Source organism: Elephantulus edwardii, unplaced genomic scaffold, assembly GCF_000299155.1.
Source record: "Elephantulus edwardii isolate Elephantulus edwardi_28Jun2011 unplaced genomic scaffold, EleEdw1.0 scaffold00054, whole genome shotgun sequence".
Taxonomy (NCBI): Eukaryota; Metazoa; Chordata; class Mammalia; order Macroscelidea; family Macroscelididae; genus Elephantulus; species Elephantulus edwardii.
Window position 1 is genome coordinate 10,389,697 of NW_006399804.1, and position 27,307 is coordinate 10,417,003.

At 36.4% G+C, this 27,307-nt stretch overlaps 1 protein-coding gene across 1 annotated transcript in view; it reads left to right on the forward strand.

Moving 5' to 3' along the window:
- Nucleotides 1-27,307, forward strand: part of GPR158 (G protein-coupled receptor 158) — a 570,604-nt gene that overhangs the window by 530,500 nt on the left and 12,797 nt on the right. The window contains 2 exon segments of the mRNA XM_006887106.1: nucleotides 16,929-17,067; nucleotides 23,093-23,198. Coding sequence (XP_006887168.1) covers nucleotides 16,929-17,067; nucleotides 23,093-23,198 — 245 coding nt within the window.

Below are 27,307 nucleotides of genomic sequence, written 5' to 3' on the forward strand. Positions count from 1 at the left end.
TGAATGAGGATTACTGCATTAGGCAGAAACAACTACCTAAATTGTAAGGCAAGTGAAAAATGAAAATGCAAGGACCTGTTTAGATTTTATTAAGAATTTCAAAACAGCATCAGCACAATATTAAACAAAACAGAAGATACTTCAACTAAGGGGCTCTGGGCTACTGCACAGACTACATGCCTCTGCAGCCAGCACTGGATTCAAGACCATGGATGTGCATTCAAACTCATAAATTCTTTTCTTAAGCAACTTAGAGAACAAAGGAAAGCAAAACTTAAGGAACTACTTTTTGGAGCAGGAAAAGATGAGCACCTTCAGCAAGATCAGTTCAATTGTGCAAGGGTAGAAAATTTTTCAATTAGGTAATGGAAGGAAGCTTCCTAGAGAAAGGGGCATCTAAGTTACAAAAGGAATAGGGAGCTCCTGGGCTCTAAATGTTAGGCTTACACTTGCCTTTTAATGTTATGTAAAGATGCCCTCATTTTGAAATAATTTAACCTACCCATTCTGGAAACTTTGCATAAAAATCACTTTCTCTTATTGGACATGCAGCTTTTTAATCAATGAAAAGTCTTTAAGATTTTTTTCCAAGTTGAGCACTAAAGTGACACTAAATAATAATTAAACACACCTCCTGTGATTTAAAGATACACTTAGGATGGATCTTCTTTGTAACCATGTCACTAAAGGATCACTGTTGATAAACATGGCAAAAACATGAAGAAATATTGCTGGCAGATCATCAACAATTAAAAAAAAAACACAACAATCACACCAATTAAACAGACTTCAAAGGAATATGGTCTCTGCCAGCCCTTGGTGATGTTGTAGTAGTTAGGTGCCATGGAGTTGACTCTTAGGATACTTTAAAAAGGGCTCCTGGCCATCTTAACAGTAGACAACTTACAAAGACTACATGAATCATGCACTTAGTGGTCAATTATTGTTCTAAACCCAGCCTAATCCAATAATATTGTCTCCAAGATTTTGTAAAATACACATTTATAGTAACTTCCTAAGGATCCACCTACCAATTTCAACTCTGTTTCCACACCATACACATGCAAGTGTGGACAGAGAAAGAGAAATGGAGGGAACATTATTGAAATACATAGTAGATCCTCTGATCTTGACTCTATATCCTAAAGCCTCTCTAGTCTTGGTCTGTTTTTGTGAGCTCCTTATGGTTATGATTTTTAATATGTGTTGATATGCTCTTAAGTATCTGAATTTTGCTGAACTTTTGTTACTCTACACCAAAGCTGGAAAAAACAAATCTTAAATGTATCTACCAGAGAGACAAGTATACTTGCTTGCCTTTTCCCACTAACAATTATCTTAAACTTGGTCTTTGCAAAAGATATGCTTGTTTAACAGGATTATCATAGCCCGATTAACTGTGAAAGACACAATAAAGAAAAGGAAATATGAATAGAATAATCAAGTCAAATGCCCTATATGTTACATGTAATGGTAAAATTATTATTCTGCACTTTCACTCAATATCTTTGTCTCATACTTGAAATTTATACAATTGGAATTTTGCCCACAGTTTTTTAAAAGGGTTAACAGTTCTACAAGAAAATCTTTATTAACAGATAATGTACAAAATACAGTTACCATAATGCCTACTAAATTCAACACATATTGGTTGTGAAATCAGATTCACTGAGGATGAAAAAAAATCCAATACAAACTCAATAAACAATTCTTTGTTGCTGAGTTGGAGCCAACTCATAGCTGACCCTCCAGAGGGTTTTCAGAGGCTGTAAACTGCACAAAAAGAGATTGCCCATTTTTATTCCTTAAAGTACCTGGTGGATTAGATCCAGTTGCCAGCACAATTCCTTAACCACTAAGATAAGGAGCTCCCTAAGTTATTAGTCAACACATATTGTTGCTAAGAGCCATTGAGTCTTTCTCAGAGCAACCCTATGGGCAACAGATGGAAACCCAGCCTGATCCTGTGCCATCCTCACAATTGCCACTGGTTTTAAGCCGATTGTTTCAGTTACTTTGCCAATTCAATTTGTTGTCTTCCTCTCCTTCACTATCCCTTCAACTTCGAGAGTATAATGTGTTTTTCCAAGGACTAGCCCCTCTTGGCAACAGGACCCAAGTCGATGAGAAGAAGTCTCACAATTTTTGCTTCTAAAGAGCACTCTTTCAAGGCAGATTTGGACTTTTGGCAGTTAATGGGATATTCAATATTCTTCATCAACATCAACACAGACCATTAAATTCTGGCAAAAACAGTAGTAGCTTATATTGCAAACAAACATTGCTTGGAAGAGTATTTGTTTTCTTTAGTAAGATAAAAATATACCCAAGAATCTTGCCTATGGCACTTAATAAAAACAGCAAAGGAAACGTTAGTCCAACTTCAAAATCTAGGAAACACTGAGCAAAAACTGAGGAGCCTTTTTTTTTTACTGTTTAAAAGGGAGTTAGTGCAATGAGGATAGAACAAGGTCCCAAAGCCTGCCCTGTGATCTACCTCTTCCTGCATCCAGTTATCTATTTTTGTCTTACTGATTCCAGTGAGCTACATGCGAGCAGACACTGCCTGGCCTCCATTGTCCTTTTTATGAAACAGTTGTGTTTACATGTTTCGTGCTTTCTCTGTCTCAGGGATGAATAAACTAGCTTCAAGGCATGCAAAATGCAGCTCACCAGCCCACATTTGTCAACCACGTGCTCATTCAAAAATGTACCTGGGTTCAGCTTTTACAACTCTCTAACACACAGTGACATACACCAGACTTTCTGGAACCATGGTGCCTGGATGAACCCCTGAAGATACTGTTGTGAGATCTTCTTTCAACCACACACCAAAAGTATTCTCTGAAGTCTTTTTCAAGAAACAAAATGTTTAGGTTCATTAAATAAGACCTATCTAAGAATTCAGAATGACATCAGCAACTTGAAAAGTGTGCTAGAAGCTTAGGGTGTAGTAAGTATATGTCTCTTAGACATTTGTCTAAAGTGTAAGTCTAAGTGTATGTCTCTTAGACATTACACAGTTGTTCCTAACTCTTTGGGAGGAACAATTTGGAAAAAGGAAATTGAGAATGATTATACAGGTACAAAATGTTAGCAATGTTACTGGATTTTATGTGATAACTGTTGAATTGTTGTATGTCTTATATGTTTTTTCAACTATAAAAGGGTGGAAATATAACCCAGAAAACTGCTGTAAAACTCAATTATGTCTTGAGAATTCTATGAAAAGTATCCTTCTCATTATTTACATCAGTGGAACTGTCACAAATGTGCATATTTTAACCAAAGAAAACGATGACACTTTATTTTTTACAAATAATGCACTCACACATATAATATGTAATATATGTAAGGTATGGTATGATATGGTATGGTATGGTATGGTATGGTATGGTGTGGTATGGTGTGGTATGGTATGCTTTGTTGTTGTATGAATTGAAACTCACATCAAGAAGATAAAAATTCTCACCACTGGGCCAATTGACAACATAATGATAGATGATGGAGAAGAGACTGAGATTGTTAACAATTTCATCTTGATCAGATCCATAATCAACAGTCTTGGCACCAGCAGCTAGGAAATCAAAAGATGAATTGCATGAATAAAATTTGCTGTCAGGGATCTCTCCAAAACGCTGTAGAGCACATATCAGAGAGCTGAACCAAGTATGACAGAAGAAGAATTGATGCCGTTGAGGTATGGTGCTGGAGAAGAGTATTGAACCTACTACCATGGGCTACCAAAAGAACAGACAAGTCTGTCCAGGAAAATTTGAAACCCTTTGAAAGCCAGGATTTTGAAGCTCCATCTCACATACTTTGGGAATGTTGCCAGGAGAGACTAGTCCCTGGAGAAGGACATCATGCTTGGAAGGGTGGAGAGACAGCGGAAGAACTTGGAAGAGTTTAATTGACTCAGTAACTGGAGTAATGGGGGAAGGTGTGTCAGAGACAGCAAGACTGGCTCAGGATAGGATAGGGTCAGAGCTATTGTGCACAATGTCACTATGAGTTGTAGAAAACTCAACAGCACATAACAACAACACAGTATGCTTGCTAAAATAGTGAGGCATGATACACATAGTTGGCTGAATCTTGTAATCTGTGTATTATTTACATAAAAAATTGGGCTGTTGTTGTTGTTGTTATGTGCCGTCGAGTCATTTGCGACTCATAGCGACCCTATGCACAACAGCCCTAAACCCTGCTCTATCCTGTGCCAACCGCACTGCCACTGACACACCCATCCCAATTACCCCAGTCACCAAATCAATCCATCTCATAGAGGGTCTTCCCCTCCTGCACTGTCCCTCCACCCTCCCAAGCATGATGTCCCTCTCCAAGGACCCGTCCCTCCTGGCAACATGTCCAAAGTATGTCAGATGAAGCCCCAGAATCCTTGCCTGCAAGGAGTAGCTTGGTTTAATCCTCTCCAAGATGAATCTGTTTTAATGGCAGTCCATGGTACATTCAGTACCCTTCTCCAGCACCACAGCTCATAAGCATTAATGTGCCAATGCTAAGCATTAATGTGCCAGCTGAACACTATACAAGACTATTCCAATTAGAAATATTATTAAAATTGTGTTGTTTATTGCAAAGCATATTATTAAGCTAAAATACAATAAATTACTCTCAGTGGAGTCTTACTTTTCACTTTGACTGAATTTTCTAAGTGAACAGGATTTAGAGGGGAAACAGAAGAGGATCTTAAAGGGAGCATCTGGAGAATGAAACTTAAATGTTTCTTCCATGATGTTTTTATTCATAGCATTTACAATACATTTTTTAAAGTTTCTAGGAAAGACATTTTATACAAAATGCATTTGCAGCATTGCAAAGCAACATACAGCAGCTTGAGAAATATTTATACTTTGAAGTTGTCTGTCTCAGCCCTTGTGGGGGTTGAGTCTCTAAGATCAGAGAGATGTGACATTGCCATTGTTTAAGAACTGATATCAGTCCCCACTCCTTTAGTTGGCCCAGTCTTCTGGAAAGATAGCTTACAATTACTTCAGTATGGAATGTGAAATTTCAAAGGTAATGATAGTTAACTTTGTAAACTTAGTGTCATTCTTTTTAGATTTAAAAGAAAATACTCGAGTTTTCTGAAAGGCCTTTGGATCTTTAAATATAAAAGCAACCCTTTTAAATTCTATTCATGCCTCCCTTCAGAATCATTTATTTTCTAAAGGAGAAGCACAACACATATTTCAACTCCCACGTAGTAACACTACAAAATTTGGTAACATATGCATATTTTCTTTACTAATTGCAGTGTTAGTTTGAAGTTAATTATATAAAACTGATTTTTTTTTAGCCAGCACAACTTTTGTATATCACATTTAGTTTAATTGGTACTTTGAATAATAAATTGTTTTTCAGCTAAAGCATATTGTTTGATGTGGCTAATGAAATGATGTTAATGTTCAGCTTAGCTATTATGTATTTTTCTTATATTTTAAAGTAATTCTCTATTGTAGCATGCAAATTAACCTGGTAATTGTTTCCTTTTTATATTTGCTATGATAAAATTCTATGAAAGCATTGCAATAGTGGCAGGAGGTAGCCTTTTATATCTGTATCAGAAAACTCTGTGTGTGTAATTTGTCAGGTCCTTTTGAGTTAATGCTGACTCACAGTGACCCTGCGTTCAAAAGCAGGAAACACACCCCAGCATCACGCCGTCTTCACAGAAACTGCTGTTTGTTGTAGTAGCCATGTCAACCCATATCATTGAGAGTCTTCCTCTTATTCTGATAACTACTTTAACCATCTTCTTTAGGTACTGGTCCCTTCTCATCATGTCTAAAGAAAGTGAAATGAAGTCTAATCATTCTTACTTCTATGAAACTTTCTAGCTACACTTCTTCCAAGGCAGGAGAACATTTTCACCTCTACCAATCCACTGTATATTCCATTTGCTTCACCAATACCAGAAGTCAAAGGCACTCATTCTTCTGCCCTCTTCCTTACTGATTTTTTCCAGCTTTCACATGCAGATGAGGCAAGTGAAAAATATCATTGCTTTGGCCAGGAATATATTAGTCCTCAAAATGACATTTACTTTAAAGAATTATTTTAAAGAATCTCTTGGTAGCAGATTTGCCCAATGCACATCATTTGCCTTCTTCACTATGCTTCCATGGATGCTGTATATCCAAGTTGAATTAAATACTTCAACAACTGCAATATTTTCTCCATTCATTATTATTTTGCTCTTTGGTCCAATATTGAAGATTTTAGTTTGTCAGATGGATCCTGGCTGAAAGCAGAAAATACCAAAAGAATATCTATTTATGTTTTATTGACTACGCAAAAACATTCGACAATATGACTCATAACAAACTATGGCTAATATTGAGAAGACTGGGAACCCCATACCACTTAACTGTGCTCATTGAAACCTATGTATAAACCAAAAAGTTGATGTCCAAATAAAACAGGGGAACACTGTGTGGTTTAAAATCCAGAAGTTTATGCATCAGGAATGTATCCTTTCTCCATACCTATTTAATCTGTATGCTGAGCAAATAATTAGTGAAGAAGGACTCTGAAGAAGATTGTGTTATCAGATTCTGAGGAAGACTCATCAACAACCTGTGTTGTGCAGATTATATAACTATGCTTGCTGAATGTGAAGAGGGCATGAAACACTTGCTCCAGGTTATCAAGAACTATAGCCTTCAATTTGGATTGCATCTCAACAGCAAGGAAACAAAGGTTCTCACACAGGACCAGTAGTCAGCATTAGGACAGATGGAGAAATGACTGAAACTGTCAATGATTTAATCTTGTTTGGACCAGTGATCAACACCTTTGGTACTAACAGTTAGGAAATTAGGAGACATTACATTGTCCAAGTTCACTATCAAGAACTTCACCACAATACTGAAGAGCAATGATGTCAGTTTGAAGACTAAGGCACGCCTGATTGAGGCCATAGTTATTTCAATCACCTGTTCTACCTCAGAGGGCTGGACAAGGAATAGGATTAACAAAAGAATTGATGCCTTTGAGTTACAGTGCTGAAGAAAAATGCTGAATACTGAATACTGTATAGACTGCCAAAAGAACAAATGTATGTCTTGGAAAAAGTTCAGCCAGTGTGCTCCTTGGAGGCAAAGGTGGTAGCTCCATGTTTCATATGTAGGTGTTGTGTGCCATTGAGTTGGAACCAATTCATAGTTTAGTTGACCTTCCAACAAGTTTTCAGAGGCAGTTAATCGCATGGGAGGAGATTACCCATTCTTCTCCCACAGAGCAGCTGGTGGATTCAAACCACATGACTTCAGAAATGCAACACAACATCTTATCACTAGGCCACCAGAACTTCCTCATATGTATTTTGTTGTTGTTGTTATGTGCCGTTGAGTCACTTACAACTTATAGCAACCCTATGTACAACAGCCCTAAGGTTATTTCTCAGAAAAGGACATCATACTTGGAAACATGGAGGGTGAGTGAAGGAGATGACTTCCAACAGATTGGATTGGCACAGTGGCGTTAGCAATGAGCTCAAGTGTGTCAGACATGATGAGGTTGGCCCAGGATAGGACAGGGTTCAAGTATATTGTTCATAGGGTCACCATGAGTCATATTTGACAGCACCTTAACAACATATGTTGAGGCTATTATTCAATAAGTTCCATATTCTATTGGATCAACTTTCTTTTATTAATGGGAATAATTTTTCTCTCAGTCAGTTGACAAAGGAGCTGTCTTCCAAATTTCATGGCATAGGCTAGTGACCAAATCCAGGGATGTTTATGCTTGTTAAAATACCCCAAATCATATTCCATCTCAATTCCTAGGGCCTTAGTTTTACCACAGCACAGTTTGAACTTATTCCTAATTTGAGAATTTGGAATATATGGTGAGAGAATGTCACATCAGGATTGGTAGAAAACAACTTGCATTATACGGATGATACAACCCTGCTTGTAGAAAGGGAAGCCTTGAAATACTTACTGAATAAAATCAAAGTATTCTCACCACTAGACTAATAGATGGAGAATACACGGAAGTTGTTTGTAATTTCTTTCTACTTAGACCTTTAATCAAAACCCACAGTAGCAGCAGGGGGAAAAAATATATATTTTTTTGGATAAATATCAAGAACCTCTCTAAAGTGATAAATAGATATTAGTTTACAGATTAAAGTGTACCTGATCCAAGTATTGTATTTTCAGTTGTTTCCTGTGTACCTGTAAGTTGGACAATGAATGAATAAGAAAGATTAAAAAAGAACTAATGCCTTAGAATTCTAATGCTGGAAGAATTGACTAAAGAACAAGCAAATCTGTCTTGAAGGAAGTGCCACTAGGGTGCTCCTCAGAAGCAAGGATGGTGAACCCTTGTCTCATGTACTCTGTATATATATGTATATATATATGTATATGTATATATATGTGTGTATATATATGTATGTATATATGTGTATGTGTGTATGTATATGTATAAAAAATACAATATATAATATATGATAGGAATTACAAAGACAGAAGAAGAAGAAAAGACCAAGATGGATGTCAGAAGAGACTTTGAATATTGCACTAGAGTGCCAAGAATGCAAAATGGAAGAAATAAAAATATTAAGGAGAGGAACAGAAGATTTCAAAGGGCAGCATGTGATGACAAAACGAAGTATAATACTGAAATGTGCAGAGTGCTGGAGTTGGAAAACCAAAATAGAAGAACTCAGTCCTCATTTTCTAAGCTGTAGGAACTTAAGAAAAAAATTCAGCCTTTAGTTGCAATACTTAAAGATGCTGTGGGCAGAATGTTGAATGACCCAGAAAGGGGTGGGGGGGAAGATGTAAGGAGAAAAAAAATTTTAAAAAATAATGGAAGAAGTATACAGAGTTACTGTCCCCTCAAAAAAAACCCTGGCTGACACAGAAGAATCTCAGAATCAACATATCAAGAGCCAATGGTGATGACGGAGGAAGTTCTAGCTACTATGAAGGAATTGGACAAAAAAAAAGGCCCCAGAAATTGACAGCATACCAATTGGCATTGCAATATTTCAACAAACAGATAATGCCTTGGACATGCTCAACAGATTGTGCCAAGAAATCTAGAGGACAACTACCTGGCCAACTGACTGGAAGAGATTCATATTTATTCCTATTCCAAAAAATATGGTGATCCAACAGAAGGTGGAAATTATTGAGCAATATCATTATTATCACACTCAAGCAAGATCCTGATGAAAATAATCCTAAAATGACCGGAACAGCACATCAACAGAGAACTGCCAGTTGTGCAGGCTGGTTTTAGAAGAGGTCATGGCACTAGGGAGATTATAACAAATGTTAGATGGACCTAAGCTGAAAACAGAGAGTATCAGAAGAATGTCTATATGTGTTTCATTGACTATGCAAAGGCATAGACTGTGTGGATCACAACAAACTGTTGGTAACTTTGAGAAGAATAGGAATCCCAGAACACTTGATTGTGCTCATGTGAAACCATATTTGGACCAGGAAGTGGTTGTCAGGACAGAACGACAGAATACTACATGGTTCAAAACCAAGAAAAGTGTACTCCAGGCATGCAGCCTATCTCAAAATGTTTTAAATTTGTATGAAGAACAGATCATCTGGGAGATAAGGTTCTATGAGGAAGATGTGGCATCGGATTGGGGGAAGACTCACCAACAACCTGCATTATGCAGATGACACAACCTTACTTGCTGAAACAGAGGAGGACCCATAGTCCTCACTTCAGAAGGACAAGGACTGCAGCCTTCAATATAGATTGAACCTCAACATCAAGAAAACAAAGATTCTCACCACTGATCAATTGACAGCATCATGATAGATGGAGAAGAGATTGAGGTTGTTAACAGCTTCAGCTTGTTTGGCTCCACAATCAAAACTCTTGGTACCTACAGCCAGGAAATGAAGACCAATTTCAATGTGGAAATCTGCTGTAAGGGACCTCTCCAGGGTACTGAAAAACAAAGATGTCAGTCTAGAGAATAAGGTGCACCTAATTCAGGCCATAGTCTTTACAATTAATTGCTATGCATCAGAGAGCTGAATAATGTCTAAGGATGATAAAAGAATTGATGCCTTTGATTTATGATGCTGGACAAAAGTATTAAATATATCATGGACTGCTAAGAGAACAAACAGGCTCATCCTAGATAGGGTGAAACTAGGCTGCTCCTTGGAGCCAAGGCTTTTGAAGATCCTTTTACGTACTCTAGGCATGTTGCCAGGAGGGACCAGTCCTTAGAGAGGGACATCATGTTTAGAAGGGTGGAGGGACAGCTCAAAAGAGAAAGACTCTGGATGAGATGGGTTGAGTCAGTGACTGGATAATGGGGGTAGGTGTTTTGGAGACAATGGAATTGACTAAAAATAGAACAGGATTCAGAGCAATTGTACAGAGTCATTATGAGTCAATTGCAAGTGACTTAATTAATGGCACATACAAAAAGAAAAATTCCTTGGAAAAAGACATCATTCTAAGAATAAGGAGGGTTGGACAAAGAAGATCCTCAACAACATTTATTGATAGAGTGACTTTAACAATTGGCTTGAGTTTATCAAAGAGTGTGAGGAGGGGACAGGATAAAGCAAGGTTCAGATCTGTTGTTCATAGGGTTGCCATGAGTCATAAGTCAACTCAACAGTGAAAGACAGTTGATTCTCAAAGAGCTGGGTTGACATAATGACTGTAACAATGAGATCCAGCATGACAGACTGTGAGGATTGTGCAAGATAAGGCAAGGTTCACATCTATTGTTCATAGAATCACTACAAACCACCACTTTGGTGGTTTATTTGCAAGGAGTTGTGCTGTGAATCTAAAGGCATGCAGCTCAGAATTGACGAGCTGCTGTGTGGGGAAAAAATGGACAATACCCTTCTGTGTGATTTACTGCCCCTGAAAAACTGTTGTCTGTGAGTCAGTTATGACTCATAACACATAGCACATAACAACACCATAATCATATACTGAGATATATAATACCCGCTCCCAAACAGAAAGTTGTAGTCTTTGAAAGTTTTCAGCAAGGGTTTCAAATCCTCTTTGCTTTTATCAAAGCAAGGTTGTGTCATCCATATTATCTTAAGCTGTATAATTGAAGGATGTATTATCCTTCAATTCTATTACTAAGTTCTTCTTCATATAGCCTGATCTCGTATTATTCAATCGACAAAAGAAATTGAGTGCAGAATCCTGATTTTAAACCTTGCAGTATTTGTTTGTTCTGTGTGGAAGTTCTATGTGCAGATTCTGTGTATTATTAAATGTTTTGGAATTCTCAGGTTTTGCAACATTTATAGTTTTAATAGTCAGTAAAATAAACTTTTTCTTTACTTTCAGTCAAGATCCATCTGCTATAATATCACTTATTCTATGTTTCCTTCTAAATCCTATTTGAATTTCTGGCCATTCTTTGTTTATATACTACTATAACCATTTGTTCCCATTATCTCCTGAATATTTTTTATATTTATAATATTGTATTATTTATGTATTTTGTTAATTCATCTCTCTTTATATGGGCACAAATATTAATCTCTTCCAGTTGACTGTCCAGGTAGCGTCTTCCAAATTTCTTGGCATAAACAAATGAGTGCTTACAGCATCACATCCATTTGTTGAAACATTAATTTTCTAGCAATTCCTGGAACATTGTTTTTCACTAATATTTAATGTCCAGTTTGGATTTTCCCTACAGTAGTTGTCTTGGTTCTCAGTATTATGCTACGTCCTAAAATGGTTGAGCATTCACCAATACATCTTTTTTTCTTAGTGACTCTTTTCATCTCCCAGTTTATTTCATATTGTTTTGCAAAGAAAATTTGTATACATTATGCATCATTCATGTATACTGAGTGTCACACATTGCTACATTTATTCTCATTGTGTTTCATACTATCACCCATATGCACTGTGCTTACTTTTCATCTTCCCATTTCATTCACTGTCTTTACCATAAAATTCTTCAATATGGCAACTCAAGGCCTGATTTTTTTTCCTTTAGTTTTTTACAGCTTGATAAATGTAGAGTATATACTTCCCCTTTGATTTCTGACTCCAAGTCTTTGCACATTTCATTGTAATACCGTAACTTCTTGAGTTATTCTCTTTTTTTTTTTTGAGCTATTCTTTAATATCTTCTGTTCAGCTTTTCTGTCATGATTTCGTATCTTTAGCGGCCCTGTGTTGATGAACAAGTTTCAGAGTCTCTTCTGACACTCATTTTGGCATTTTCTTTCCCATCTTCCTATTTTTAAATTTTTTTTTATTCATTTCCATGAACATTTACAAAGATTTTGGAATTCCATTCATTCATTGTTGCACTTTTCTCCCTGCCCACCCACCCCCACCCCCAGTTCGCTCTTCTCCTTGAAAAGCAAATCTCCTTCATTGGTATACAATTCACACATACCCCACCCCATCCTCCCCCACCCCCACGCTAAGTATACTCCACTCTGCAACCCTCATTCTGAACTCTTATGATAATCATATGCCCTAAAATATTTTGCTTTTAAACTGTTCTCTCCCTCATCAGCTTCAATGCAGTATACATAATTTATCCAGTTTTTCTCCATCTTCGTATTTTCATGTGTGATGTCCTTACAATGAAATGTGCAAAGACATAAGCAAGACTAATTTTTGGAGTGTTCAGAGGACAATAAGTCTTCCTAGATCAGCTCAAAAAGTTGATGTTGGGGGCAGACGCAGTCATATTAGATATTTAAAACAAAGTCCTATTAGAGCAGGTTAGGACTGACAAACAAAGCACTTGTTAAGATAGCAGGAGGCCACTGAAGTTTCTGAACAGTGGTGTATATCATGCCTCATGCTGTGAATGTGAATACTCAAAGATCCTGAAGACCAGGCTCAAAACCATGCCTGAGTGAGTCAAGGCAACTAGGTGCAAAGTTAGGCAGTTAAAGGTTGCAGTGCTTACAGGAGAGTCAGAGACCAAGTAAGAACCAAGCACAAAATAATAAAGCCAAACAGTAGGAGTAGCTAAAGTAAATCTTAAACAGCAAAGAAATCGTAAAACGTGAGACATGTCTGCCCTAGACAGAAACCTACATGTAACTCTCCTTAGGGTGCAGTCCTTTCCAGGGTTGCCGCTGGTGGGAGTGAGTCTCCTAATAGAGATAGAAATGAGGTGCCAGAAATTTGGACAAATTCTGATATGATCCAAGTGGAGTTTCAGAAGGATGAACTTGTCACTGCTATGATGAATGAACTAGCATGGGAGTAAGACAGGTTTAGACTGGATGAAAATTAATTGGAATTAATGAGAAGTGAACTGATAACCACTTCAACAAAGATTGTAATTATGGAAATTAGTGGAATAGATTTGTATGGGGAAAAAATAGTTCACAGGGAGAAAAAATGTCTGTGAAATACAGAAATGAAAGAGAACAGAAATTTCAAACCTGAATAAAGTAGGCAATAACATTGCCAAGGACAAAAATTGAGGAGTTGGGAAAAGAAATATGTGAAGAATTTATCATTTCTTGTTTTCACCTTCCCAACCTAAGAGGCTTGTCTGAAAACAACATTAATGACACGTGATGAGTGGACAACACACTGTAAAACTGGCAAGAAAGCAATAGAAACTTAACATTTCTTCAATAATATTTTAAAAGTGAATTATCCTTTTAGACTAAAAAGACAATTGAGGAAAGCTTATCAAGTTTAAATCCTTTACATGTGGTAGTTGCCTTCCCACCCTGCAATCTATGACTGAGCACCATTCCTTCCTATTAACATAGTAATAACACCTACTCACCTTGTAGCAAAGATGACCTTTTCAATAATAAGGAGAACTTTAACAGCTTTAAAATTTAACTGAATTACTGCTAGGTTTACTCAGAATCACAGACTTTCTTATTTTCCCATCTCCTTTCCCTCTTTACATGAGGTGCTGAATTAATTTCTTTTCCCCCCTGAGATGATTTGATTCAGGAAAGACAGCATTCTCTAATGCAGCACCTCCCTTCAGCAAGAGCTTTCAGGTGCCAAGCAAATGACTCCTGTATGACCTTCTGGAGAGCAGTCCCTGGAAAGGTCATGTGTCATGATGTTCAAGTGCCTCATCTGGAGACAGCCATTATTAAGCCCACACATACGTGTTTGAAATTTCCTGAATCATGCATATGCTGAACATCTTGATCTACTCATGTTCCTCACAAGGCCCAGAAGGTACTTCCAGAAGCCATGATGAAAGAACACTGTGCTCATGATTAATTATCCTAACCCTGTCCCCTTATGCCAACCCCAGATTACCCCCTCTTCCTTCCATGAATAAGTATGATAATCTTTACCATTTGATAGGCTAACTCTTTAAAAAAACAAACAAACCCATCTCCAGGAGTAAACATATTCATGCTCTATCACCAGAGCCTTTGGAAAAAAATTCACTTCCTCCATTGTTTGACAAGATTGGGCCAGTCCTGCCTTGTCCCTGAATGTTCCCCTTTGCACAGTACTTTTCCTTAAAAAACCTCTTTCTTTGCTTGCACACAAAAGCCTGGACTCCTATATAGCTATTCTTACTTAACAGGAAAAAGAACTCAAATTTAAAGAGTCCAGTGGAGAAGTTTTCTTGGCAACCATATTTAGGGAGTAGTCCTGATACAACTGAATAATTCAGACAGACACTGAATCTCAAGAAAAGCTTTAAGTACAGTGTGGGGTCCCCCCCTTTAGTTTCTCACCACATTAAAGTTTTAGAGTAACTCTTGACAGACTTAAGAGATTTTTAATAATTGAAGAACTTACATACAGCTTAAGTGGTAGTAAAATATATGCTGAAACATTGGCAAGTAAAGCATCTTGACATATGGGAATGGAGATCAGTATTTCTGTGTACAAAGAGGCTACATCCAGGTAATGCGTTTGATTAAATGTTTTATCCAAATGAGAACTTTCTTCTTATTTATCAGATATTCTTTTGCAAATGAAGTTATGATACTAATTTAACAAAACATCCATTTTCAATTCAGGTGGGAGAAAATCAGATGAAATAATTTAAAAACTATTCATTATGTAGTTACTGTGTGTTGAATGAATTGTATAAATTTTTGCTATGTATGCTTTTACTATCCTCATTTTGCATATGAAGAAACCAGAGCCAGAGTTTAAGCAAGTTCCAAAGATGGTGTTGCTGTAGAGCTTAAATCATAGAGTGCATATGATTTCTAGAAACTTCTGCCTGACTGCATTTTTAGCCTAAACATGCCTAGATCCCATTTTAAAGCCTTCTACTCTCATGCATTTCTCTGAGCTTTCAAGCCACCGAAGCAACCACAACACTGTTGAGAATCATTCAGGGATATACCAACCCCTACCTAAGGAAGTTTCATTAACATCGATGCAAGATTTTACAATTTCATTAGGTAGCCTAAGAAGAATGTATGCCTTTGAACTATGGTATTAGAGAAGAATGCTGAAGATCCCATGGACTTCTGGAAGAACAAATAGATACGTGTTAGAGATGGTGCAGCCAGAGTGCTCTTTGGAGGCAAAGAAAAGGTCTCATATACTTTGGGCATGTTGCTAGGAGAGGCTGTCCCTTGGGCAGGGACATCATGCTTGAGGAGGTAGAGGGACAGTGAAAGAGAAGAAGATTCTCTACTGGGTGGGTTGACACAGTGACTGTGGCAACGGGCTTGAGTATGTCAGAGATTGTGAGGAAGGCACAGAATAGGACAGGGTTCAGATCTGTCTGAACAGTTGTCCAACAGAGTTGTTGAGTTGTACTCAAGTTGACTGTACCTAACAATATTAGATATGAGGGAGCTCTAGTGGCCTAGTGGTAAGAAGCTGCACTGCATACCCAAAGGCATGTCCAAATCGACCAGCTACTCTGTGAGAGAAGGATGAATAGTCTCCTCTAGTGAGATTTACTGCCTCTGAAAACCTATTGGAGAGTGAACTATGGGTTGGTTCTGATTTGCAGGCACACATCAACAACAGGTATGAGTATGGGAGGGAGCTCTGGTGGTGAATTCATAAGACGTGGTAAGAAGCTATTGCTGCAAAGTGCACGGGAGGAGATTGCAAGCTGAGGTTTGAATCCACCAGCTGTTCTGCTGGAGAAGGATGGGTACTTTCTTCCTGTGCAATTAAACTGCTTCTGAGAACCCTCTGGAGGTTCAGCTATGGAACAGTTCCAACTTGATAGCACACAATAACATTGTGACTATGATGGTATTTTTCCCATGACAGTGCAAAACTGGATATAAACCCAAGGTTCAGAATCAAGTCTGATTGGACTCAGAAACTCATATTTTTATTGATACAGTGCTGGCTTTAGTGAACAGACAAGATGAATATAAGTTTTACTAGACCATTTCAGCACTGAACCTACCAAAAAACTGTCATATGTAAAGAAATACACTTCATTATAAAATGAACCACGGAAGCTTAAAAACCTTTTGTCCACATTTCAATCAATGAGTGTCTTTACTCATTGTACTTGACTTATTGCAGTAAGAACTTAAATTTCTAAAAAATCAGTATAAAAATGTGCTGAGTCCTCTCTTGTCTTGATTATTTTAAACCAGGATGCTCTATGAAAACCATAAACTTAGGCTAACAATGTGGAAAATCATATTTACAATTGCTTTCAACAAAGTAAAGATATTAGAAAAACACTCTGAGCTTCAAAACACTGTTTATGGATAAATTAAAAAATTCAACAACAAAGAATACCTTTGAAAAATCTTCTATAGACTGCAAAAAAAATTCAAATGTATATATGGCACACGTATTCATATATGAGTGACATTTTATATATACTTATTTCTAACTAAGCTTGTATTTCTATAATAAACATGCATGCTAAAGAATTGAAACTTTACTTTTTAATTCACCTATAAAACTAATGGCAACATGTTTTTGTTTTGTTTTGTGCTTTGTTCTTCTCACAGCTGAATTTTTATTCCTCTTGTGGGGTGTTTATCTCTGCTATGCAGTGCGGACAGTCCCATCAGCATTTCATGAGCCACGCTATATGGCTGTTGCAGTTCACAATGAGCTCATTATCTCTGCTATATTCCATACAATTAGGCAAGTGATCTGTAGTGCCAGTAATTAACTATTTTATTTTTTTATGATGTGTCACAGTTTAATTTAAATAGTAAAATTGCATAGGATGCATAATGGAAAGATTTAGGAAGGAGAAATGCTTTATAAGTTGACTAATTTCTTTCTCACCCAAGTGGCAAATGCATACAGTTTTTTCAAACTCTGTCGTTTTTCAGTTCCTTCTGCTGTGTTTATTGCTTTAATTTATTCTGAAGGTAAATTTAGTGTTATTGTATTTTGTTAAACCACTTCTGGAAATGTCATTTGATATTGTATTTTGCTATGGAATATTCCTTGTTATAATATACCTGCTCCATTGTAAAGTATATATGGATAAATTGTCTACACTAATTTTTAATGTGCTGGTTTATACCTCCATGGAGGTAATTTATTAAGATATTTGTACTGAATTTAAGACAGAAAACAAAGAGTGACATTCAAATCTGCTATCTGAACTATTAACTGTAACTAAGTTTTGTCATCATCATATTTTAGCAATTAATTTCTGGGAAAGAACGTGCAACTTGGCTCTCTGTTTTGCTTATCCCTTGTATCTCTACAGTAGATGAGTAGGTTTGAAAAAAGTGCTTCATATTAAGCAAGTCAAATTAAATTTGCATGAGTTATCTGAGAATTTTCAGCTGACTCATATTTTAAAATGAAATGAAAACTTCAAAGTTGTTTTGTATAACTGAGTCAGAACTGACCCATGGCTGACCCTCAAGGGTTTTCAAAATCTATAAACCTTACGGGAGGAGATTGTGCATCTTGCTTTCACAGCACAGCTGGTGGATTTGAACCACAAACCTTTGGGTAGGTAGCACAATTCTTTACTCCTAGGCCATCAGATCTCCCTGAAATTTCAGAATAGAACAACAAAGAAGTAATCCTATTATCTGAAAAGTAACAAAAAAAGATGCTGCTATTATTGACCAATTGCTTGGTATATGTTTTGAGAGGTCATGTTTACGAGTGTAATTAGGTCTTTTTAATATTGGCCTTTGCCCCTCATTAAGAAGAGTTTGTTGAGGGAATTCTATTTCTTTGATTTTAGCTCCCTTCATGTTCTTCTGTCTCCACAAGAGATCAGTAGAAGTGGTTATGTGTTCGAGTCTTATGAAAGCTTTACAGGCGTCACAGATTTATCATCTTTCACTTTGAATAGTAATCATGCAATGGTATCATGAGCCTTAAGGAATAGATGGTTCCGGACAGCAGTTGGGACACTGCTATAGTGTATGTTTTTTGTACTTCCAAAACAGCAGCAATAAAAGAGGTATCTGTGGTCTGAAGACCTTGAAAACTCCTTCAAGGTGGCAGAGATCAATAGAGTTTACCTCCTAGCTTTTGGACATTGTTTATCCTCTCGAAAAATGGAAGAAAGATAGAAGGGGAAAAAATGGGAAGTGAGAAGGAAAACATAAGATTATAAGTAAGAAAAGGCAAGAACGCTTGCTCAGCTCTACTCAGACTAGCATTCAAGGATGTGAGAGGGGATTATAATACTGCTGTGTGGCAAACTATCTTCCCAGAGAGGCTATTTTTTTCCTTTGGATTTTTTTTGGGGGAGGTTTTCTAAAACATTGTTTACTAGAATCAATTCTAACTTAAATATTACATTAAACTAACTAGAATTGTACACATGTCAAGATTACTAGAGATGGGTTTATATGGCTTTTGTTATAATAAGAACATATAATGTGAATGGTTTCCTACTTTTGCTCAAAAACTTGACACTAGAATTCTTGGAAATAAATTTTCAAACCAATTAACTGTTACCTAAGATGCCTAAAAACAGATCTATATCCTTGTCTACCTTAAAGATGCTGTGCCTAGTTTTCATTATTAATCATGGGGGCATTTTTCCAATAAATGCCAACAATTTTAAGTTGGCTCAAATCCTTTCAAAAGTAGGCAAGGTAAATTTTGTTTTAATGAATCTTTTTAAAAAATCATTTATGAGGCAATAGATGGTCATCATAAAAAAAAAAAAAAGGAGTTCTGGTGTTCTAGCGGTAACAAACTGCTGCAATCCCAAAGGCATGTGGTTTGCATCCACTAGCTGCTCTGTGGGAGGATGGGCAAACTTTGGTGTAATTTACTGCTTCTGAAAATCTCTTGGAAGGTCAGCTGTGAGTTGTTTCCAAGTTGATGGTACCCAGGACGACAAGATAGATGATCATTAGAGAGAAAAAAAAAAAAACAACAACCCATACAGAATGATAAAAAACTAACTAGTCCAACCACCCAAAGATGAGCACGGTTGATATATCAGTATACAGTTTTTAATGTTTCCTATGCAAGTTTGTGTAACTATGATGTTTGGCATTTATAGCCCACTTGTTAGAGCCTCATGATTAACATTAGCATTCTGAGAAGCTGTACTCTAGGCAAGCTTGGTTCACTTTGTTTCACCTGCATTTTCCAAACTTTCCTGATCACAGAATTGCCCCTAGTTCTTGTGTGACATCTGAAAATAAGTCACACTTCAGAAAATACTCCTTTAGTTTATAGGAGATGTGTATTAAAACACTGTTTGGGGGAAAAAATAGCTTTCTTTCTTTAAATATATTCCCTACAGAATTTCAAACAGCAGTCACCCTAGCTTAAGGAATCATTGTAACTACTATTCAAGTTCATGTACATATAAATTAGCATTGAATTGTTTATGTAATGCCTAATATACATAACAAACATTAACACTTTTTTCCAAACAATATGGACCCATACTCATTTTGGATAAAAAGGACTTTCAATGTTAATAGAGGGACAGAGATAGCTACGTCTCTCAAAATTAGTTGCTCTATTTTCTTAGGCAAACCTAATTATATCTGAATGAAAACTTCCATTCCAGCATAAGTTATAGTAGGTCAGATTGGGGCATATTATCATCATAGTATATATTAACTACTCTCTCTTCAACACTTCTTTGGGTATAAAAGACTACCACATGGAATTGTCACTAGCATAATCATTTGTAGAACACTATGGTTGGGAATAAGTTGTTGTTGTTATGTGCCATTGAGTCGCTTGCAACCCATAGCAACCCTATGGACAACAGCTCTAAACTCTGCCCTGTCCTGTGCCAATCTCTTTGTCTCCAACACACTCATCCCGATTGCCCCAGTCACTGAATCAATCCATCTCCCAGAGGGCCTTCCCATCCTGTGCTGTCCCTCCACCCTAACAAGAATGATGTCCTTCTCCAAGGACCAGTCTCTCCTTACAACATGTCCAAAGTATGTAGACAAAGCCTCAGAATCCTTGCCTCCAAGAAGCAGCCTGGTTTAACCCTCTCCAGGATGAATCTCTTTGTTTTCTTAGCAGTCCATGGCACCCTCAGTAGGGAACACATAATAGTCAATAGCAAAGTAAGTATATATAGTTATTTTTTTACATATTCATGTATGTATTTATGTCAGTATTTGAAAAGCCCAAAAAAATAGGCAACAATAATTTAAATTAACTTAGTCTATCTTTGTATTTTTTACTATGATAAAATATTTTAAAAAGACTTCCAACATCAGCAGTACTTATCAAATACAAACAGTACCTATCTTATAACTTATTTGCATTACCATGAGCCACACTTACCACTATTTAAAAAAAAAACCTGTGCTATATACATACATGCTGTTGTTGATTGCCGTTGAGTAGAGTATGATTCATAGTTACTCTATGAAGAAAAGACCAGAAGTCATTTTTTCCCCAGAATGTTTTCATACTTTATTTACATTTATGTGCTAGGCATAAAACACATTTTTAGGTGAATGCAAGAGTTTAAAAAGATCTGTTTTCTTTTTAACCACCATTTTATACAAAACTTTTTATGTTCCTGGATTTACACCTGTTTTTAAAAAATTGAAAATTTCTTTTTGAGATGAAGCTTTAAAACTACTCAGTGGTGGGGAAGTTGGGCAGAAGCCCCACAATTTTTTCGGAAGACATTTCTATTAAGCCGGCAACATAAAAAGCCAGGTAATAGTTAAAAACTAACTGGTCACTGATACTGTCATGCTTCAAGTTTATGTTCTGGAAGATCATCTTTTTTAATTTAAAATTTATACAACCATTGTTTTTTCCAGATATTGGAATACTAATTTTAAGTTCCTTTGCGTTGGCATTTGAGATAGAATTTTCCAGTACATTTGGATGCGTTTAATATGTAAATCTGTTCACTTTGATGTGATTTTCTGCTCTAGTATGTTTGGAATAAAATCATTCTTCCAAGGTATATTATATATTGTTTACAGACCTCAATACTAAGCCTCAGAAATTATAACTTGTTAGTGTCCATAATAAATCTGTAGCAGTGCTATAAAACCAGCAGTAAAGGACACCTGTTCTGATCCAGCACACAGACTGTTAACAGAAACTGAACCATGTTGTTGTTCTTGTCGTTATGTGCTGTCGAGTTGTTTGCGACTCATAGCGACCCTATGTACAACAGCCCTAAACCCTGCTCTATCCTGTGCCAATCGCATGGCCTCTGACACACCCATCCCGATTACCCCGGTCCATGAGCAAAGTAAATATCCAGGCATATTAAAAGCATGTGTAAAGGGCACTTTTGTTTTTAAAGTAATTGGAGAAGATTATAACCCACAAAATTCTTTTATAATTCTATATGAATTCTGAAGTGAACACACTTCGCTCTTAAGTGTGTTATAAGTTTCTTTTATACACCTCTCTAGATGCAGGAGACAGAACACTTCCCTTTGGATTACTTAGATAAGAGTTTAAGCTCCATGTTCACAGAGCTGAGAGGAGGGGCAGGTAAAGAGGAAATTTTGATGAAGTGTTTGCATATTAATAATTTGTGAAAAATTCTTCTTTGTAAATTTGTCACAAATATAGTATTATGAAGACACAAAAATTAATTCCTTCTCTCTTTTAGACATCCACATGTTTATTATGTGATCATGAACATTTTTATGAACTAGGAACTTTTTAGAATTGATTGAAATAAATTTCCAACTCTTTTATTTCAAAAGCAGTTGTAAAAAATCTTATTTTTAACTTTTATGTATAAATAATGGAAGGAGAAATTTAAGAGAAAGTGTGATGACAGAGTGACCTATAGAAAAGCAACATTTGATTTCTGCAAGAGGAAAAGTATTCTAATAATGAGCTTTAGTTTGTACATGTAGACATCAGTATGGAATCTCTCCCACACACTCATTTCCTGTATGTCATCTTAGATCACAACTTTGTAAATGACTCATTAAGGTCAGATTTTAAATTCTTTTATAACATTTTTCAAGATAGCAAAAACTCTTCTTATGAAATGTATACTTTATATGCTATTGTTGTATGCTGTCAAATTGTAACCAATTCATAGCTGACCCTACAGGGATTTTTCAGAGGCAGTTAATGGTATGTGAAGGCATTTTCCATATTTCTTATATGGAGAAGCTAGTGGATTTGAACTATGTGCCTTTGAGTTGGCAATGCAATTCTTTACTACTAAGCCACTAAGACTCCCTAGAATCTATTAGCATTTTCATTATATTATTTACCATCTAAACTCTTGAAATCATTAAAAAAATGTAACAAATAATTACCTAATTACCTACTTTCCCCCCTTAATTCTAACTAATATTATAAATATGACTATCAGAATCAAGAGTCATTTGGATATGTTTTATGATACAAATTTCCCTGAAATAACAATTTGTAGCCTATGCTCTTGAAATGGCATGTGCTCATTGTCTTTCCTTTGCAAATTCAATTTACACTAATCTTGGGAAACACTTAAGACTATTCTATATGCATACATTATTTTTGTTACAATAAACAACCTAAAATAAAGTGCTCATAACTTATTTAATTAGATTTTTTTAAAGATTCTTGTTCTTCTATGATAATAAAAATAATGATAATTATCATATAAACATCAATATACTTTCTTATTTTTAATACACCAAGAGAAAAGGTTGGGAACTGTCCTGTTGTTTTTAAGAAGAAATCTTTGTTAGACCACTAACTCTATGAACTCTTATTTCAGATTTGTTCTTGCCTCAAGACTTCAGTCTGATTGGATGTTGATGCTGTATTTTGCACATACTCATTTGACTGTGACAGTCACCATTGGGTTGCTTTTGATTCCAAAGGTATTCTTCTAACTCTGCTTTTCTTTTAACATTGTTTCCTTTTAACACTTTCCTTTTAACATTGTTATTTTAAATTATCAGAAAATACTTCTCCTTTAAAATAATATCCAGTAATACAGACAAAGGAGAGTGTGGGGATTTGCTTGACACTCTGGAATGTTCTTAAAGCCTTCTCTCAGGAAAGGGTGTGTTCTCTTTTTGGATATATTAAATAGTAGCATCATTTTTAAAAGCCTTACCTTGTACAAAATTAATCTTCTCTTTATATCAGATTTCTTCCCCATCTATTTTAATATCTAGTTCTATATTCATTATTGTAAGCCCAAGGTTTAATATTAAGACCATTTTTAAAAATAATTACCTTGTTTTAAAAAATCTCTTTGTTTGGATTCACCTTCAGAAAAGCATTTTGTTTTTAAAACATTCAGTGAATTTTTATGTAAATAGAATTATAAGATTGTTTAGATAAGAAACAGCACTGCTTAAGAACAGATGAGGGAAGACTGAAAGGAGTATATGATTGGGCACTATATGTATGACTACAATGTGGAACAAGGGGTGCATTGCAAAGTGGACTGGGGGAAAGGGAGAAGGAGGGAAGGAAGAAAACATGCAAGAATAAATTAATGAAAATCCAACTTTTCTGTACACTTTCATTAAGATCACAATTTTAATAAAGAATTTAACTAAATAATGTTAAGTTGTGACACAGACTTATGTAGGAAGCTTAGTATAATGGAGGAAAAAGAGGCTAAGAGTCATAACACAGGGGCACTGAATGTCTACTCCATACAAATGAGCTGTGTGATATGATGTTAAGCAAGACTTGTAAATCTCTCTTCATTTCAATTCCTCACTGATAACTTGGTAGAACTTATCTAGTAATACATGTATGTATGACTTCCTGAGATAGATAGACTTTCTCCAGATAGATATATCTTCTCCAGATAGATAGATATCTCTTTGATAGATAGATGATAGATAGATAGATAGATAGATGATAGATCTTCTATAGGTTGACAGATATACCTTTGCTAGATAGATAGATCTTCTATAGATACACAGATATTCTCTAGATAAATGAATATACCTTCAATAGATAGACAGACAGACAAATGTTGTTAGATATTGGGAGATCAAACTAGCTAGCTATCTTTCTATCCTTTCTTTCTTCTTTATGTTATTCTTTCTATATCTATCTACCTACCTACAGACCTTTCCAGAGTATTGAAAAGCAACAATGTCAGTCTAGATATTAAGGTGTGCCTAATCCAGGATGTGATCTTCTCAATTACTTGTGATACAATAGAGAGTTGGAAAATGACTATGGATGACAGAAGAAGAACTGATGTCTTCAAACTGTGGTGCTGGAGAAGAATCTTAAACATACCACAGACTGCCAAGAAAACAAATAGGTCTGTCTTGGAGAGAGTGAAATCAAGTTTCTCCTTGGAGGCTAGTATTTTGAAGCTCCCTCTCACACACTTTGGCACATGGCCAGGGGAGACCAGTCCTTGGAGAAGGACATCATGCTCAGAAGGGTGGACAGTGCAGGAGAGGAAATCCCTTGATGAGATGGATTGGTACAGTAACTGGGACAATGGGTGTAGGTGTGTCAGAATTAGTGAGACTCGCTCAGGACAGGGCAGGCTTCAGGGCTGCTATACATAAGGACGCTATGGGTCACAGGCTACTTGATGGCACATAACAACAATAACAGGAAATTGGCAGCATCTGACAAATAACTGCTTCTGAAATTAATAGATATCAAAGGTAATACTCAAGAGAAGCAAGTCTGTCTGGGGAACCAGCCTCCAGAGGCCACTCCACAGACCAAAAAGGACAATAGAATTTAATTAAGAAGCTGTCTTTTCTAGAGCCAACATACTGAGGTGCTGGGGCAGGAGGGAACTCCAACTCCTCTGGAGAGAAACTGCTTAAGTTAGGGAAACTGGATGCATCATTACTTAGAAAAAAAAAGGACAACAGACTTCAGGAGAGAGAACTCTAATCAGGTAAGAGACTCACTCCCAGAGCCAGCACACTGAGGTGCTGAGGAGAGAAGGTCCTTCATCTATCCTGGAAAAAATTACTCCTGTTGGGGAACCTGGTCTGCTCACTCCAGACCAAAGAGTACAACAAACTTTAGAAGTTGTTGTTGTTGTTGCTGTTGTTGTGTGCTGTTAACTACAGCTCATATCAACATTACAAACAGTAGCTCTGAACCTTGCTATATCTTGAACCAATCTCAAAGTCTGGCACACCTGCTTCTAATTTCCAGTCATTGTGGCCATCTGTTTCATCAAGGGTCTTCTTTCCTGCTCTGACCCTCTATCCTTCCAAACACTATGTCCTTCTCCAAGGATTTCTCTTTCATGGAAACAAGCCCAAAGTATGTGAGATTGAGCCTCAGAATTCTTGCTTCTAAGGAGCAACCTGGTTTCACCCTCTCTAGGACATACTTGTTTGTTCTCTTGGCAGTCCATGATACATTCAAAACTTTTCTTCAAGAGCATAACTCAAAGCCATCCGTTCTTCTTCTATCATACTTAGTCATTGTCCAGCTCTCTGAAGCATATCAAAATTGAGAAAACCTTGGCTTGAAGCAGGCACTCTTTAGTCTCTAGACTGACATCATCGTTCTTTAGTATTTTGGAGAGGTCCATTAGAGTAAACTATAGGAGAGGGAACTGCAATAAAGTGTGCTTCCCACAGGGTTGTACTGTAGAACAGAGAATACCTGAAGAACTTTAGGAAAGGCAAAATGGTACTGTTCCACAAGCCTAGAAAGGATATCTAGTTGAGCAAGTTGCCCATCCCCATTGACAAAACACACTAAGCCTACAACTAATCAATAATATCATAAAGATAAAGAACTATCAAGAAAAGTACCTATGGAGACATAATAGACAGCCTAAAACATACCATGGGAAAACTTCACATAATGCAGGAAAGCAGCAGGCAGCTTCAAACATTGTGAAAAACAAAGTAACACTTCTCCTAAAAAACAGAGCATATATATTACAGACCCAACGAATACCCCAGAGACAGGGTGACAGAAGAAATGTATTGATGCAGAGTTACAGACAACTACAGAAGAATGTACAAATTCTGGATGAAAGAATGGAAGTCATAAATAAAGTGAATACTCCAGTGAAGTATTTTTGCAGTGAAATTACAAATGATGGAAGAAGGAATTCAAACTATAAACAAAGTTGTACAAGAACTTTAAAGATCATTACATTACAGAACAGGTTTAACCAGCACCATAGTAGAAATAACAGAAATGCATGAAAATGCTATCCATAACATCAAGACCAAAATGGCAAAGGTGTACAATATGCTAGAGGGACAAAAGAGCAGTACAGAAGAAATGGAACAAAGAGTCAGTGAGCTCAAAGACATGAACCTCAATGGGAAAATTCAGAGATAAGTTGGAAGAAAAATGAAGAAAATATTAGAATCATGTGGGATTCTAATAAAAAGTAATAACATACAAATCATCAAAATTCCAGAACACAATAGGAGCAGAGAAAGCATGGAGAAAATTGTGAAAGAGGAACTAGAAAAAAAAAAACCTTCCCAGGCATTATAAAGAACAAAATAAAATGTAAGGATTGAATACTAAAACCAACTTGAGAAAGACAAAGAATTATCTACAAAGGAGAACCAGTTGGATTATGTTCTGATTTCTTAGCAGAAACCATGAGAGCAAGAAGACAATGGGATGGTATATACAGAAGATTGAAAGAAAATAATTGCTGATGATCCTATACCCAGAAAGTTTTCTACCAATTATGAAGGAGAAATTAGGTCATCTTTTAAAAAGCAGGAACTAAGGGAATTTGTGAAAACAAGACTATCTCTACAAGAAATTCTAAAGGAAATCCTTCACATGGATACAGCAAAGAAAAATAGATGGTCCATAGTGACCAGAAACAAATAAAAGAAACAGCAATTGTACGCCCATATTTATCACTACTTTGTTCACAGTAGCAAGGAGTTGAAAACAACCTAAGTACCCATCAACAAACAAATGGATAGAGAAGCTGTGGTATATTCACACAATGGAATACTACGCTGCATTGAAAAACAAGGAACTCATGCAA